At 34.2% G+C, this 18,336-nt stretch overlaps 1 protein-coding gene across 1 annotated transcript; it reads left to right on the top strand.

Moving 5' to 3' along the window:
* The first annotated feature begins 315 nt into the window (after nt 1–315).
* Nucleotides 316–744, top strand: LOC129218197 (uncharacterized). The gene has a single exon (XM_054852415.1). The coding sequence runs from the start codon at nt 316–318 to the stop codon at nt 742–744; it is 429 nt and encodes a 142-aa protein (XP_054708390.1).
* The last annotated feature ends 17,592 nt before the right edge of the window (nt 745–18,336 follow it).

Genomic DNA, 18,336 nt, shown 5'->3' with positions numbered 1-18,336 from the left:
TAATGTTTAAAGCTTTCACGGCCGGCGTCAATATGGGGAGATAACATTTCCGGGCTTATTGGCCGTGGTCTAATTGGAGTAGAAATTCCAGACGTTTCGGCTTGCTTTGCTGCAGCCATCATCAGTGTTTTGAGTTTGGTGAGACTGATTCCTGGCTTCGGTATTTAAGCAAACTGCTGCTGGGCTGCTGGATTGGATGAGATTCAAGCTGCTGGGTGATACTGGTACCTGATTGGATGGGATTCACAAGCCGTGGTGGCTACCACAGCTTTCCAGTGAAACACAAAATTCTACGAACATCGGGATGGAGTTGCCATGGGCAACCCCTTAAGTCCTGTCATCGCTAATTTCTACATGGAGTTCATCGAACAGAAAGCCCTTGCCTCCGCCACAAAGAAGTCCGAGGTTTGGTTCCGATACGTTGATGACACTTTTGCGGTGTGGAGCCATGGAGAAGAAGACCAGCAGCTGTTTCTTCAACATCTGAATAGCATTCATCCCAGCATTCAGTTCACCATGCAGAAGGAGAGCAATAATCAGCTGCCTTTCCTCGACGTTCTTGTGACGAAAAAGGAAGATGGGACGCTCGGGCACCAAAAGTGTACCGCAAGCCCACACACACACAGAGATCGTTACCTTCATAAGAACTCAAACCACCACCCGAGACAAAAAATGGCTGTCATCAATACCCTTATGCACCGAGCAGAAAGAATCTGCGAAACGACACATTTGAGGAGGAACTGAAATACCTTGAGCTAGCATTTCAAGCCAATGGATTCACTAGAGGAGAAATTAGAAGAGCCCTTCATCCCAGGAGGTTCAAAAATAACGAACAGAAGTCTACCCCATCTGAACCATTAGGGAAAGTATTCTTACCCTACCTACACAGAGTGACTGACCGAATTGGAAAACTCCTTGAAAAACACAACATCAAGACCATTTTCAAGCCCACCACTCAACTTAGGAATAGTTATCGCCCGGTGAAGGACCCCCGTGACCCTTTCTCCACATCTGGAGTTTACAAAATTGCGTGCTCCTGTGGATCAGTTTATGTCGGAACTACGAAGCGCAGCATCAGACCTTTCTGAGCATGTTCGTCACTGCCGTTTAGGAAACTATGATAAGTCAGCCGTAACCGAACACAGCCAACAAGAAGGAGTCCACAACATCAAATTTAAAGACACTGAAATCTTGGCTACAATATCTCATTACTTTGCCGTCTTCATCGCGAAGCTATAGAAATTTTCAAACACCCCTTTAATTTCAACAGAAAAGAGGACAATTTCAATTTGCCAAAAACATGGCACCCTACCCTTAGATCCGCTCGCCACAACGGTCTAAAACATACTGTGGTCCCATCCAATCAGAAACCGGTAGCCACCACGGCTTGTGAATCCCATTCAATCAGGTACCAGGATCGCCCAGTGGCTTGAATCTCATCCAATCAGGAACCTTATTCCACCAGCGGCTTGAGAACGCCTCCCAATCAAGACCAGCAGTCCTGCAGCATTTTGCTTAAATATCGGAGCCACCGAAGCCAGGAATCAGTCTCACCAAACTCAAACCACTGATGATGGCTGCAGCAAAACAAGCTGAAGCCTCTGGAATTTCTACTCCAAATAGACCACGGCCAATAAGCCCGGAAATGTTATCTCCCCATAATAACAAGCATATTCATACTTCCATGGAAATAATAAAACAAAGTTTATTGCTAAGAGTTCGTTCACATGATTCGTCTGTGGTGCGATCTACGAGATTTGACATGCTGATTCAAGGGCACATAATACGGTTGCAAAGCAATTGCGTTATTTTAGCAAACGATATTTGAAATCGCTGCCGAAAATTCGCGTAAGCATGTGAACACACTCATACGTTTCTTAGTGTTTCACTAACGCGCATTAGTTCTAACTATCGACAGATCTAATGCGGCGCAATGGCAACGCAAACACATTCATGTGAACAGACCCTTGGCATTTTATTAGGTCCCTTAAAATTGTTAAAATATTTAACTTAAAATTTACTTAGTTTTTATTATTATTATTATTATTATTTATTTCAACAAATTATTTTTTTTTCACCTTTCAGAGCCCAGTACCCAAATTCAGTTATTTATTATAGCTCAATAGCAATAACGGATGAACTTTTTACTTTTAGATATGCTGCAGCAAGGGTGCTTAACCTTACAGGCTCTGTGCCCTCCTTTGAGCACATATGAGATCCCCCCCCCCACACCCATCCACAGCACCACCATATGTAATTCATACTAGCAGTACAATCAGAATTAAATGCTGAGGTTGGTTATGATAGCTTTAGATGGTTATTAAATGAAAATAGAGATATTTTCGTACACAAAATTTAACATTACTGCACATAACTTTATTTATAACATTCTTAATGAATTACATGAAGTCAAAGAACTACATACAAATGTGTTTGTAGTGATGTAGAGGAGGTTGATATGTTATATCAGTTACTTTCACAACATAAATGGAAAGCTACAGTTTGTTATTAACAGGATTTTGATCATTAGCTTGTAACTGTGACAAAGCACGCCTTAGATCACTTTCAATGTCCAGCCCATAGAGTTGAAATAACTTAATCTCAACTGCTTGGTTCAGTCTTTCTCGAAATTTTGAAATTATGTATGCTGATGCAAGAAAACCCAGGTTTAAAGAGATATAAGGTGAAAACGCCACTAGAAACCTTTTTAAAAAAGACTGCAAAGTATTTCCATATGGCTACAAAATTGAGAAAATTTAATTTTTTTTTACTGTTTTCTTTTTTTTTTTTTATTATTTATTTATGTTTTTTTTTTAGTTTTTTTTATTTTATTTTATTTTATTTTATTTATGTATTTATTTTTTTTTTTCGTAAATTCATGTCTCAACTAAAATTCTTTTACACTTTCTCAGGGGGGCGTGCCCACCAGGTTGAGAACCACTGTTCTATAGGAATTCTAATGGTCCAGTTGCTATATTTTCCGAGTTGTGTTCCAGATGATAGTTTGATGACAACTTCATACTTCAATTTTGAGAAACTTACATTTTTACCTATGCAAAAAATATTTATTCAGAGATTATTAATTTTTGTTCTACTAAAAACATCACCTTTTTTTCCTACTTCGTTATTTTTATCTTTTTTTTTTTTTTTTTCGAGTATCTACTCCACTTCTTTTTTTTTTTTTTTTAATTACACTTTATTTCAGAAAAGCATTCTTTTCTCAAATTTTTCACTTGCGATATTTTGAGAGTGAAAAAACAAAAGCATACGAAAAATTATACAATTCCAAACAAAATGAGACATTTCATAAATGTCTTTAATTTTTGCTATTGGTGTGATTCAGCTGCTAAATTAATCTGCTTAGCTCGATTAATGTATACCACTTCCTTGTTTTAATGAAACACCGAGATTAATTCGAAGCGAGGAGAGTTTTCAACTCTTCTCTTTTCGAGACCTTGATGATTTCCGGAGGAACGTTCGTACAAGGAACACAAAGAAGAGACAAAGAACTAATTCTTAAGTCGTGAAGAAAGTCAACGCCCAAAGTAGTTCTGTTGTAGTCAAGCGTTCAGACTACCTAACTAGGCTTATTAACTGAGATAAAGAGGAGAATTTTCTGTTCTGAAGCAATTAATTTCATTCCCTGAGCTAACATATTTTATGAATTTCAATGAAACCGTATGTAGAACGTTTGTCTACCGAAATACTCACATGTTCACGAGTTTTTTGCGAAATTTCAGTTCATGAACTTTCGATTCAACTTAATCTCTCTCTCTCTTTTTTTTTTTTTTAAAATGTTTGACTACTTTCTCTGTTTATTTCATTAAAGTAATTTAAGCCGCAACTGGTCATGGAAAATTTCTGGCACTTTGTTTGCTGGATCTTCCGAACTTCTTAAAAACAGTCTATTTTAATTTCCTATTTAAGTCTTACAAGTGATACGCGTACTGAAACTTTGGAAAATGATGACAAGTTCAGTACCACTATTTTTCTGAAGGATGCATTTTACTTTTATTAAAGTATCAAAACTCGACTAGGTAAAGTTATAAATTATAATTCCGTGTAATCTCAACAGAATGTTTATACAAATTACCTCTTAAAAAACACGAACAATTTATTATAAAAGAATCATCACTTTTCAATATTTCTTTTAAAGAAGCGGCACAAAACAATTGCATTAAAATGAAAAAAAAAAAAAAAACAGAGTCATCCCGGACCTTAATTTTTGATAAGGAAGAAATCATCTATTTCCCGAGCGAAATTTAAACTTTTGACGAATGATAAAATGCAAGCATGCATACAAGTCTACACCTAATGGAAAGAGATATTAGGTAATTTATAAAAAAGAAGGTAAAAATATTTGCAAAATTGCAATCTGTCTCCAAAATGTCCCGGGTCATCAGTCAAAACTTTCCGAATAAAAAGAAAGAGGCTATCATTACCTCTTCTCGCAGAACTCCTAATAATAACATCTTTACTAATAATAAAGCTGAAGGTCTCGCTGTGCGGATCTCTCTCTCCCTCTCTCCCTCCTCTCTCTGTGTCTCTCTGTCTGTCTGTCTGTCTGTCTGTCAGGATCTCTGTGACGCGCATAACGCCTAGACCGTTCGGCTGATTTTCATGAAATTTGGCAAAAAGTTAGCTTGTAGCATGGGGGTGTGCTGTGCACCTCGAAACGATTTCTCGAAAATTCGATGTGGTTCTTTTTCAATTCCAATTTTAAGAACAAAATTATCATAAGATGGACGAGTAAATTTAGAAATTATCATAACGTGGAACCGTAACATCGGCACAAGTCAATTGGAGAGAAAATTCAACATACATTATTGGTAAATATACAGGCGAACCAAAAGACCTTTTAATTTTCTATTACGGGCAAAGCCGTGCGGGTACCACTTGTAAAAATATAAAGTAAGACTGATTTTTGTGTTCCTAGTATTTCTGCAGTTCAGACTCTACAAATTCTCCTGCAGATTTTAGGACTGTATGTAATCGCCCAACTACGTAACAATAAATGTGTCAATTACTAACTCGATGTGCTGATATTTTTTTTCTTTTTTTTTTTTTTTTTTGAAACAATAAACTGTCAAAATTACTCATTTCTGAACAGGCCCATATCTATAATTCACCCCCCCCCCCCTCCTGAAACAAAATCTGTAGGGCCCCCTCCCCAGAGACCAGCAGTGTGTATTTGCAACGTTCATAAGTCTTAGTGCTAGTTTTTTGCATTCTTTGTTTTTCAATTTCTTGTACCGTTGGGCTCCTTAAAAACGTGGGCAATGAGGGATCTGCGGGCACTTAGATCCGGGCTTGTTTCTGAAACTTTAATTGTTGTAATTCATTGAGAAAAAGACAGCCTGTTTACTGTCTGACCATCGATTACATGGTAAGGCTAATATCCGGTTTATAGGTGGAAATGGGCGTATCTATTAGTTTATAGGGGTGTTGGTTTGTTACGGATGTGCACTTTTGCCTCTCTATTATTTAGCCTAAGTTTTGTAAAAATAAAAAAATTGCTGTCAGCGACATTTTTTCAATCTGAAGTATATTCGATTTATATTCTCTCGGCAAAAATTAATTGATTTACTAGCTGCGTCGCCCGGCTTTGCACGGTCCACCTCGAAAATAAAAGTTATGTCAAGTGACGCGAGTTCAACACTCAGGCTTGAACCAAAACAAAAAAAAATCAGTGAAATTTTGCGGCAGATTGCGGAAAAAACCCCAAAAAGTAAACATTTTAAATCTCCTGTGATTACAGGAAAAGCCTCAAAACAAAAACAAGAATTTTACCTGTGTGTATTCGAGAAAAAAAATGGCAACAGATCTTTCATCTCAATAATTTTCTTCACGCTATACATTTTAATAAAAGCGTTGTTTGCGAAAAGTTGAGATGAAGCACTGAATAATAATTTGAATGGAGGAAAGCCTTCGAAAAATAGTGATTTGATTTTGAAATCTAAGAGTCATAATTAAAAGTTTTTAATTGATATCTCCGCTAATTATTATCGGAGAATTATGTTAAATAGCCAAACATGAAGACGGGAGGATTACGAATCCATCGATACCTGGTTCGATGGTCAGTTCACTGTCGTTCGGGAGAAGAAGCTTGGACATAGATAGATAGATAGATACTCAGATTTTATATGTATAAGATTTATTCACAACAAAGTTTTGAGCTTACCATTTTGCTTTTACGTTAATGAACCAAATGAAATTATTTTCTTTTCTTTTTGTTGTTTCCATGGTAACTAATTTTGTTTTCCCTTATTTTACTTTAGGGAATGCAATAAATGAATAGGGCACTAGTTACATTGTAAAACGCGTGCATCAAAATCCCATCGCTATTTTCCCTTCTCCCCTGCTAGATTCATTCAGATGGAATAGTCTTTATTTGGCATATTGTTAAATTAGCTACAATCCGCGGTCAAACAGTAACACTTTGTAGTGAAACATATATTTCCCTAACCTTATTAATTAATTTATTTCTGAGTCACTTTTATGATGACTAAATTAGCACTTATATTCACATTACGTATATAAAGCTATGTATTTTTCTTTTTTATACGAAGGTATTTAATACTTTGGCATTGTTAATATGTTGCTAAGCATCAAATAAAAGAAAGAGCCTACTAAGTACAATAAAAAATTGTTACGCACTTTTAAAACTATTTTTCATGCATAACTTCATTCTTGCCCAATTTGTTTCTGTGAGAAAATGAATAACGTTTTAGATGAATTTCTAACCGTAACAAAAGTCTTTCCGCTGTTTTCGTCACAAGTGGCATTTGTGTACAAACTGAAAACTCTTAAGAGGGCTTTAGAGCTTTACAAAGACTTTTCCACTTTAAAGACATCAACCTCGACTGTTTGCTTTAAACATTACCTTGTGATTGGATTACGGTTCCCCGTGAGCAGAGGCAACTTCAGCGAAACTTGTTGCATTTAGTTTGAAGACACAAAGAAATCTGCTGAAATTGTTTCACGATAAAGTTTAAAATTACTCTAAAGATGTAGAACTGTGTATTTGTTATGAGACTCGGGCATGATCAAAGTACATTTAGAATACTTTTGTGTAATGTAGTTGTAAGAAAATGTAATCTTTTTAACATTAAATGATACTAATTATAGTAACAGTAATTGCTTCAGAAACATTAAAATCGAAACAAAGAGTTACTACAAGAGCTGAGATAGCCTACTTTCTTGTTGAACATTCCTGCTCTTCTAACACATCTTAGATAGTAATTATGAAAAATTAATTCATTTAATAATTTCTTTTTCGACAACTATTGAAATATTGAAAGTGTTTGCTTAATTTTAATGTCTTAGTTACTTATTTATTTCTGTTCAGCCAATTTTCTGAAAATTTATTTGCGATCAAAACTGTGGAACCATTTTATGAAACGGAACGGGACGTACAGAATAGAGTATTGCCAATAGGATTGCTTCCATGAATACAAATAAAACAACAAGGATTATGTTTTGGTTGCAATACAGTTAAATGCCTGAATGCTAACAGGTAAGACTTCTCAATTACAACAGTGCGCATGACAACAGTCCTGAGAACAGATTTCGCTTCTTGTAGGAAAGAACTTCCTACGTTCCATTACTGTAACAAATAAATTTGGCGATTTTAATTTTCTCATTATTACAACCATATAGGTACTTAATATTATAATTCAATGAAAAAACAACTAATCAAACATTTAAAAGTTTAAAAAAATGGCATGGTAACTATTACCTAAACAAAACATTTTTCTTGTAACTAATACCTATGCACATATGCAGTTCCAAATATGAAATAGTATAATGTATTTACATTTTATGTCTCCCCTCTCCCATATGATTTATCTTCTAATAGAAATTCTTCTTCTAATGATACCCCCCCCCCCCTCCGCCATCTTCAGTACTTACATTGATTTTGATATTCTTACGTTTTTTGTTATAGAGTTGTTTATTCGTGCCTTCAATATCTATTCAACTATTATTAGATGACTATGGTCTTTTTCAGTCTTTTAAGTATAGCTGCATCATACTATTTAGATGTTTTCTTCAAGAAAATTTTGTTCCTGCAATTAAAAAATAATCCTAAATTAAGCTCTTGCACAGTTTTCATCAGTAACTACCTCAAATAGGAATTTACTACTTTCAGATAGTTTGTTTCAATAAAAATCTAAGTTAATTAATGTTTGGCTGCGAAGTTTGAGCTCCCAAGTCCATTTATTAAAATCGTAACCACTGTAAAATAATTCAATCATTAATAATGCTGACGTAAAAAGTATTGAATTTTGATCGGTACCAAATTGTTTACTGTGCAAGAGTTTAGCTCGCAATTTCTGTACAAACTTTTGGTAAAAGGAAGTTTGGTCATTGAAGGAATGCTTCGAGGCGCACATTAGGATGTTTCAAACTATTTTTTTTTTTTTTTTTTTTTTTTTTTTGCCAAACATGGTCGCACTCTACAGCTGACCATGAGCAAAAAACAATCAGACCGGCAGACTTGATCTTTCCTTGTTCGTAAAGTTTTATAACATTTATATCAAACTGTCTCAGAAATAATAAACGGTAAATGCTTTCAAAAGAGTATTCGAAAGAAAATAATTTCGTTTTGCTTCAGATTTTCAAGACGTTAATGACAATGCAGAATTGCGGAGGAATTCTCTGTCTGCGAATATGAATCCAGTGCCCGGTCTGCAGACGTAGCATTTTGCTCGTAATTGCCACTGAAGGAAAACGAGAATGAGCAGCTTTAAAGCTAGAGACGTTATTCCAAATTAGGAGCATTTCGGGATGAATACTTCGAAGAAACTCCCTATCTCGGGAATATCCCAATTAGGAAAGTATTTTAGAAACGATGGGGTATTTGATATGCTCTCGCAATTTTAGAAAAAATAAAATATTCAAACAGGGAAATATCTAATTATCTGCTAAATAGGCCGGCCATTAGCGTAATGCTTACTTATTTTTCATGCGAAATGTATTCCGAAATGTACAGATTTTTAAAATCGATATTACAGAAATTTCCCATTCCTGCACTTAATATCTTATTGTTTTTAGTTCGAGTTTAATAAATGGAATTGGGGAAGAACAGCATCTTTTGACATTGTATTCTGTATTTGCCCCAGTCCAAGTAAAATAAACTGTAGATGATCTACACATTTTCTTTCATGATTATCCGGCATTTATTTCAATACTTTAAAGTATATTTCTCCATTTTGAGTACTGCAACTGAAAAATTAATTGAAACTTATGCGTACCTCACATGCAAATGTAATGGTAAATTTTCCGCATAGTGTGCATACAGAACGTTTTTATCTTCTTACTAAAAGAGTGGAGATTTTTTCCTAAGGAGTAATTTATTATAACTGACTTGAAACATAGTTAAAAATTTCAAAGATCCTGTGTAAACCTTTGGGATGTCTAATAAAAAACTGTTATAAGAAGAAAATTTGAATTTTTATCAATAATAAATGTATTTCTTACTTTTTTCTGCATAGTAAAAAAAAGGTTGGTTTTAGTTAAAAAAATACCTTTGTGCATAAAAATTAAAATAACAAAAAAACAACGCCAAAAAAAAAAAACACATAGATTACTGCAGACACGTGTTTAGGCGTGTGAGGCGTTACATGGAACGCCGTTTTCAATGCAAATGAAATAGGCTTACGGAAAAAAGACATCCGACAAAAACCATAGGAACAAATATCTCGCACAATATTTTATACTAAATGAACTTTAGCATTTCAAGCGACTAAAATAAAATAAATAGGATCTATAGCTAAAACTTTGTTTCAAGCTTTTAAACACATTTGTGATCGTAACCCTAAATTTTCTTTTTCTTTTTTTATTATTTTTTCTTAATTATGTCACTTCTTAGTGACAAAAACAAAGGTCACGCTATATTTGGGGTTTTACTCTTCTTTGCTTCTTGACTAAATTAGTTTCAAAACACTAAATTAAAAGCATATTTAGCATCAGCTATCATTGAGCGTGTGTGTGGCGTTAGACGCGTTACTGAAAGGTTCAAGGTTCAATGCAAGCCAGTCGAAGATGCTACGTGTTCTTCAATGGTGACTCGGTCAGGAGTGGCGCGAGATGAGTTCTAGTTCAAAGGAAAATAAAAACAGAGCTATCTCCAGAGCCCCATCCAACCGGTTAAATCGCGTATAGTGGTAGGTACGGAGGACCCTAAAATTTTGAAATGTGCTCGATTTTACAAAAAAAATCGCGCAGGTAGAGAGCTATCAATTCCTGGAAGGATTATAAAACAAGTTTTCAACTCTTTATTTAAAAAAAGAATTTATAAATGTTGCACACTCCTAATTCATCATTCAATAGTTCTGAAGTTGCATTTTGGAAGCTGTTTTTCAAGTTGTTGAAATTACTCTTCCTACATTGTAATATTCTATGCAACACTAAATGATAGAAATCCGTAAATGTTGTGCAACATCTGTTTAAAGAGGATTCTTTAAACATTTAGAGAATTTATTTTTCTGCTTTTAAGTTGCATTATTTTTATTCAGATTATTTATGTTGAATTTGATTTATGACCTGACTCAAAGAACCCTAAATAACTCCAGATAACTTTAAACCAGGCTGACAAGTCATTTAAAATTGGTTTCATTTTGTTGGTGTTGGCTTGTCTATGGATGGTAATCCAGACAGCCTTGACAATTTCAATGCTGCTGTCCTCATAGATAGCTGCGTGTGGATACTCAGTAACTGTTGTAGATTCCTTTGGACGGCAGGACGAGAAAAAAATGTGAGCTTTATTTAGTGCCTGATCAGGGCACTTCCTATTGATTCTATTGTAGTTAGTTCGCAGACTTGGTGTTTAGCCTTGATTGCTCGGTCATTGAGCCAAGATTTTGAAACTAAGATAATGTCATTTAAGGTAACATGAGGGGATGAATCTGTGTTGAGGTTCCTCAACTCCTTTTCCAAGGTACCAGCAGCCTTATTTCCTGCAATGTCAGCATGAGCTTGGATCCATTGAATATAACAATTCTTATTAAAGTTGTGAAAGTGGTGTATGCTATGAATGAGTCGAGAGCCTTTCCCAATTGCCCGTAGAGCAGCCTTTGAGTCACTAAAGATAACTGATCCGTCTGCTGCATCTGCTTCTTGGAGATTTGAGTATTCATTCAGTGCTTCTTGAATAGCAAGAAGCTCACTGGTAAATTCTGAGGCAAGTTTAACAGCCCACGCATTTAAAATGTTTTGTACCATAGTGCAGAATAGTGAGGTTTGCTCCATTCTTCAGAGTCTTACATGAGGATCCGCCAGTGATTTCATCATTTTTTTTTTATTTTGGATGACTATGCAATACTTCAGATTTTTTTTAATTCATAACCATAATATACAAAAAATCTATTAAAGTATGAGTGGGGCAGCATCTCCAAGTCGGCCTGAAAGATACATTTTATTAAATATAATAAAGTAAAAGTTCTGTTTAAATGAGATATTCGGTAAAATTACAGAAATATTATGATAATTAGCACTTTTATCTGGAATAAGAAAAAAAAAGTAATCAACAAAACTGCATAGAAAAATAGACTACTTGGAAAAACATCACACAATTCGTTTCAAAATATAATTTAAAAGAAAATAAACAGCACTTTCAAACAGCTGAAAAGTAAGAGAAAACATCCATATAAACGAAAGAAAAAATACTCCAAATGCATGGAGAAGTTTCTTCACGGAAAAACAAATTACGCTTTTTTAGAAGCAGGGGAAAACTACGAATTGTACAAGGAATATTTACTTCAAAACACTCCTTAGATAAAGAAAACAATGACTGTTATAAAGTTCACTGAGCGGTAATTATACTCTATTTTTATCTAACCCCATAAATTTCTTTAAATAAGGGTTTTTCCTAAGCATGCATTTTGCATTCTTCACAGTTAGAGTTTTTTGATTTTTTTTTTTTTTTCTGAATTATGGCATCCATAATTTCAAAGTGGTTTGTCGTTTGCACAAAATTAGAACAAAACACCTTATGAAAAAAAAAATTAAAATAAGAACAAACTCATAGTTTTATTTTGGAAGATATAAATAAGTTTTATTAACTCTGAATGGTTAAGCATAAAAACGTGCAACTAAAAATGAGTTTAATAATAAATAACTGATATTCAAACGAACTCGCTTGTAACGAACCCTGATTTAGAGAAAACACGGATTTAACGAAGTAAAAAAAAACGGTTGGTATTATAATAATTATATGAGCAAACCCCGTTAAAGCGAACAATATTTTTTTGATTCATTATATTTTTATTGAACTCCAGCTCAGTTTATCCTTTCCTGAAAAAAGTCCTCTAGCTTTCGGAAGTCAACCGAAAGTTGGTGATGGGTCATAAATCTTGAAAACAAACTATAATGATCCTTTTTTTTAATTTAGGTGGTAGAGCAAAATTTGACAGTCACATATTTGTTGCTGCCAATATAATCACATCCAAGGATATTATTGCTGTTTTAAGAGGATATTATTACTAAATTTAAGTTAATGAAGAAAGAAAATAATGAAAGTGTCGACGATAACGGCAAGTTTGAAGAATTTGAAAGCTTAACAACTCTCAACATATTCAACGGCTTTTGTTGGGAAGAACCATCTTTGTTTCTTAAAGTCAGGGATGTAGCTGACGATATGAAGATTTCTTAAAGGGGGTTTCGTCTTAAAAAGGCTTTACAATTTTCTTGGGTGATCGGATCCAAATTACCAAGTCTTCCGCAAATAAAAGGCATTAAATGCCATCTATTGCGTTAAGGGGACAAATTAAATTGTTGATTTAGGTATAAAAGAGAGTGCAGCTGCATACAGCTCCCTGGAGAAGGCTGGTTTATAAATTAAAGTATTTAGAAATTCATATTCATATTTCACTTGCTTTGTCCTTCGGTTAAGAAAAGATCGAAACCAACTAAACATATTTGATTTAATGCCAAACTTCAAAAATTTCGAAAGCAGTTTTATTTCCAAATGGAATCGCAAGTGCTCTTGATATTAGCAAATACTATTAATAGTAGCTGGACAAGAGTACGATTGACAAGAGTACACTGACTATATAGTCAGTATATATCTCTTGTCCAGGGCATTAATATGGCTAAAGCAAGTTACCTGATTATTTGCTGTGCTTTTACTTAGGAAAACAGTCTGTTCTTTGTCAATTAGGTTGTCAGTCAGGCATCTTTTCAGTCAAATATACTAAACACATTTAAAGTGGTGCTAAGTTACCATAAATGACTGTAAAGCAAATGCGATCAAACACCAGTTGGTACTCAGATGAACCTCCGAAAAGTAACTGGTGTGAGTTAGCTTAGAGGCACTATAATTGGAAGAGGAAGTTGCTCAACACTGTAATCCTAAGCTTTAGACAGTTTATAAAAGAAATTTCGTGATGGTCGCAACTTATTTCTTAAAAACCACGCGCTGAATATTTTAGTTATTTTCTTTTGGGAAATTAATTTAAATAAAAAAACTAAAGAATAAGAGTATAAATTAGTAGATTAAAGAAGAAGTGAGGATCAAAAAATGTAAGGAACTTATGCTAAGTTGAGTTTTGGACCAGTTGGTGGGATAAATGGTTAAAAACCTTGTAAAAGAAGACAAGTATTTTTTAAAGCTTAACATACTATTTCGCTTGCTTATTTCAAAGAACATTTATCTCCAAAATTCTATGCTAATTAACACGTTTCTTACTTTCCAGACGCAAATGGAACATAATCTCTGCCAAATCACTTGACCGCGCAATTTCTAATGTGAAATATCGACTTGGAAAATATTATGTAAGAATGAGTTTGACCCTCCCCCCAAGTAAGGGTACGTAGAGGCTTTTCCAACCCCCTCCCCCTCGGGACCCTTACGTATTTAATGAATGGGCCCTTATAGTCTACTATTTTCATTGAAGTAAGGTAGTTTTATAATAAGGTAATAAGGTAATTTTATATGCTTCAAAAAATAAACGAACACCCATGTAACAATTAGCACTTATTACAGAATTTGTCTTATGCGCAAAAATAAGTTTAATCCGAAAAACGGCGCTTTTAAACTGCGAAATCAGCATGCAATCGCTGATTTAAAACGAGTCTGATTGAGGAGCATAACGTACTACTCGAGTGTAGCGCCACCTGGATTTTCCTCAGATCTGACCTCACTTTTTCCCCGCCGATCGGCACACTACTCTTTCTAGGCACTATAGGCAAAACTGAGCCATAAGTCTGATCTCAAACCTCTACCAAAATTAAGAAATTGATTTAAATCATATGGTAATTGTAAATACAAGTACTAGAGTAGGGACTTACTGTAATATCTTTTTTGGCTGGACGGATGGGGAAGACATGACAGAACAGGAAGTGCCAGTCACCTCCTCGTAGTTCATTCTGGGTTATTAATGAAATGAAATGTAATTGCATTTACAACGAAGAACTGCACAATGTACAAAAGTTGAGAATAAAAAAAAAAAAGATTAAAAAAAAGACAAAAAATTAAAATGTTGAATTTTGGTCATTTTAAAGAGATTTTACGACTTTCGCACGAAGTACAAACAGTAACAAACAGTAAATGTAAATAATTTTCAAAAATATGAAAAGAGTATTAAGCATTTGAATGGCATTAGAACAAAAATTTAAATTATCTGCATTTTTTAAAAATAAAATTGAAACTTGACCTTTATTTTACATTTTTAAAGAACTTTGAATCACATGTGCAATCTAATACATACATGCAGACATAAATTTTTATCATCTCCCATAATTAGGATGCCAGAACTCAAACGTTTTTTGCTATTAGATCTCGATTCTCTAAAATTTTGGCCCATCCTAATTTTTAAGCAAGAGCAGAACACAGAACTTAATAATGAAAATAACATTATGATGGGAATATTCACGTAATGAGCTGTGAACATAATTAATTATGGAAGCACTGATCTCAGTAAAGATTAATCATTAAAAATCTTAAAGTATTTTTATGTATCCAAAGTAACTGAGATTTGATCTGCCAAGCGTCTTTTATATCTAGTACATGGAAAAGTATATTGAATGCCTGAAAACTTTCAAATTTCCACGGATTTTCACGTTTCGAAGCGTACGGAATCCATTTTGACCATATTTGGAGAAAATCTGCTTGTTTGAGTGCCCGTGATTTGTATGTGTGTGTGTGTGTGTGCGTGTGTGTGTGTGTGTAAGCATGCGTTTGTACGTGTGTGTAAGCGTGCATTTGTGCATGTGTGAATGTGCTTGCATGCGTGTATTTTAAACACCGAAAAAGGAGAAGTAAAATATGCGACGTGCACTAGTTTATGTAGCAACAACTTAAAAAAAAAAAAAAACCACGATTCTTTTGAGCGTTCACTGTATTATCCCCGGCAAATATTCTATTACAAATATTAACTTTTATGAGCATTGCGGGACCACTATTAATCTGAGTTTCAGCAAACTATATATTTTAGCCTCAAGCTGCAATTCACTTAAATACGAAATGATAGATGTTGCAAACCATTGGCTAGGAATGGTATGAGCTATAAAACTCGGCCATAAAATTGGCATTTTGATGCGCAGAATCCAATTGTGCTACAGTTGGGTTAAGAGGTGCTGTTCAAGCGGGGCTGTCTTAAAAAAAAAATCGCTTAAGGGGAGGAGGAAGGAGGAAAAAATATTTTGTGTGGTTGCAACAAAAAACGCTTCACTTAAAGAAGTCATAAAGAGTAGAGCTTCGATTGTCCACAATTATTTTAACAGGAACAATGTTTAACCAATGTTGGTTACGGAGATTTCATTTATTTATTTATTTTAGTAAAAAATATAGGAAGTGGTACGAAAACGGGCTAGGGTCTAAATACGGAGTACCCACTGAAAATGGGGGAAGGGAGTTATGAGCAGTCTCATGAATGGTACCAAATAGATCAACACGATATGGCAAGAGAGTTGTGAGCGAATAACCTTGTCCTTTGACGCACATGCTTTGTTGAGAACTGTTTTCATAGAAAAACTTGCTTTTGAAGAACTCAAAACTTTTCGACGTCTGTACAAGCTAATTTCTATCTTTCTAAGTTATTTAGTATAGTGTAAGTGGTTTCCAGCTCAAAACAAAGTAGATTACTTATTAGGGCACTTGTTTAATTTTTTTGTCCATAAACTTGAAGTACTGGATGGTTTAAAAAGGGCCACTAATGGTGAACCAGAAGCGGGATAGCCCTCTTTTGGATTTGGGAATTTTTCATCAGCCAGAATCAACTACCAAGTGGTCAAGCTTCAATGTACAAAAAAGTTAGTCCATATTTATTATCTCAAATCTCCACTATTGCAAAGCAAAAGAATAATCACTGTCGCAAGAGTACCAATACTTGCATCATACCTGGATTTCGGAACATTTGTGACTTCTGCAAGCAAAAAGTAAAATAAATGATTTTCATTTTTGATAAGACCGTCGTTTTGCCTTTTTTGTCGGATCACATAATTATACGCAACTAAAACTGGTGTTTTGTGTTCAAACCCTTATATCACCTTCAAAATTGTTTTTAGAAGCAAATGTCACAAAAATTATCCGTTTTGAGTAAATTAGGAAATTGGTGAATACCAAAATGAAAGTGGTAGCCCGTCTTTGAACTACTTCTTCTATATCACTTCAAGGTCACCGGAGGCAGCCATTTTTACTGCAGACGCCAAATTATCCGTTCATTTATTTCTATCACATCTCTTTTTTTTTTAAATCTACAAATAATTGTTCGGAGTGCAAAACAGTTGAATGTCGTTAAATTTGACTGCGATCGAATGTGAAAGTTAAACATTGCTTTATTAAATATTTACTTTTTAACTACTTTTTTTTGTTTTATGTTACAAAATAAAACATACAGTTAACTGTATGGTTAACCACACAATAAAGATTTAAATTTAAATGCGAAATTATGTCTTATTAAACTTCTTACATTGCATTTGTTGCCTTTATGACATTTGTTCAACAAATGTGTTAATAATTACAAAAAGATAGTTATCATTTTGTAAATGTGAAAAAGTTTAAAGTCAAAGTTTCAGCTGTCCTTTGCCTGCCGTTTTTGAGTACTACTTTTTATTCAGGATGTTTTACTTACCGAAAGAGATCCCATTCCAATCATTTTGATTATTAAAGGTTCTACAGTGTAATAATTTTGATGTTGCTTTAGAATCTATGTAGACTTTTCAATAATCGAGTTTTGATCAAAGTTATTGACGCGTATATAGTTTACTCCCTATTTTCAAAGTCACAGATGATGTTATCTTTGATGTATTTAATGTACTTAATCATTGGCTCAAAAATAAAAGAATCTAGCTCATTAATTCCTTGTGTAACTCTGCGGACTGGGTTGAACATCCGGAGAATTTCGCATGCAGCTCGAAGGACAGAAGTAAATCCATTCTACTAATGCAAAAGATAAACTGTAATTGAATTTAAGTTTTGTTTTCTTAATTTTTTACTTGTTAGGCATAGCTGGGACACACGTTTCCGAAGAAAATGCGTAAACTATTCGTTTGTAAGCATTGACGATTGTGAAAACATTAAATTACGGTAATATGCCTACTAATTAATAGATATAAATGTTTTTTATTTTTTATTTCTAATTTTTATTTCCAATTGCAAGGATTAAAAGGCTGCTACAGCCGAATTACAAGAAAAAGAGCAATAACAAACATGGAGAACAAATACAAAAATAAACATAGAGCTGCAGCAGAAAGTCTATAAATTCAATCGGCTCCTCACCTCCTAGATATAAATGTTAAATTGGAAGAAGAAAAAAAATAAACGAAAGCCGGAAAACTTTATTTAAACAGAATGAAATCCTAGGCGAACAAGAGTTCCACGCATAAGTTCGTGAAATAATTAAAAAGAAAAAATAACTAATTGGCATTGATAGTAGCGGAAAGCTGGGAGACACGGGATAGCTGAATTTATACTGGAATAAAATGGGAAAAAACAGTTCTAGCTGTATTAGTAGTTGTAACAGCTTTACCTTCTGGTTGATTCTAATGTTCTACAGTTAGTGAAAAAACTAGTGATCAATTTTTACATTTTGGTTCTGCATAAATGCAGATGTCCCATCCTTCCCACTGTCCCGTTCCTTCCGACTCTCCCCAACGTAAGAATGAAACTCCCAGTAAATAGAGAAATATTAACTGTTAATTTAGTAATTAGTTTAGAATCTTTACCGATAACTTAATAAAGGCAGAAAAATAAAGTCTAAACTAAATGGCGGTAATTGAGTAATATCGATTGCAATAAGACCTATTGCCAGCAAGAGCTTTCTTTATTACGCGTACAGACTAAATCTGGTAGCATCTTTGTAACATGCTAAAACTTTAGAAGAAGCAATTTTGCAT

The sequence above is a fragment of the Uloborus diversus genome, chromosome 1 (assembly GCF_026930045.1).
Source record: "Uloborus diversus isolate 005 chromosome 1, Udiv.v.3.1, whole genome shotgun sequence".
In the NCBI taxonomy this organism is placed as follows: domain Eukaryota; kingdom Metazoa; phylum Arthropoda; class Arachnida; order Araneae; family Uloboridae; genus Uloborus; species Uloborus diversus.
The sequence above is the reverse complement of the archived record's forward strand: the minus strand, read 5'-3'. Positions and strand labels throughout refer to the sequence as shown.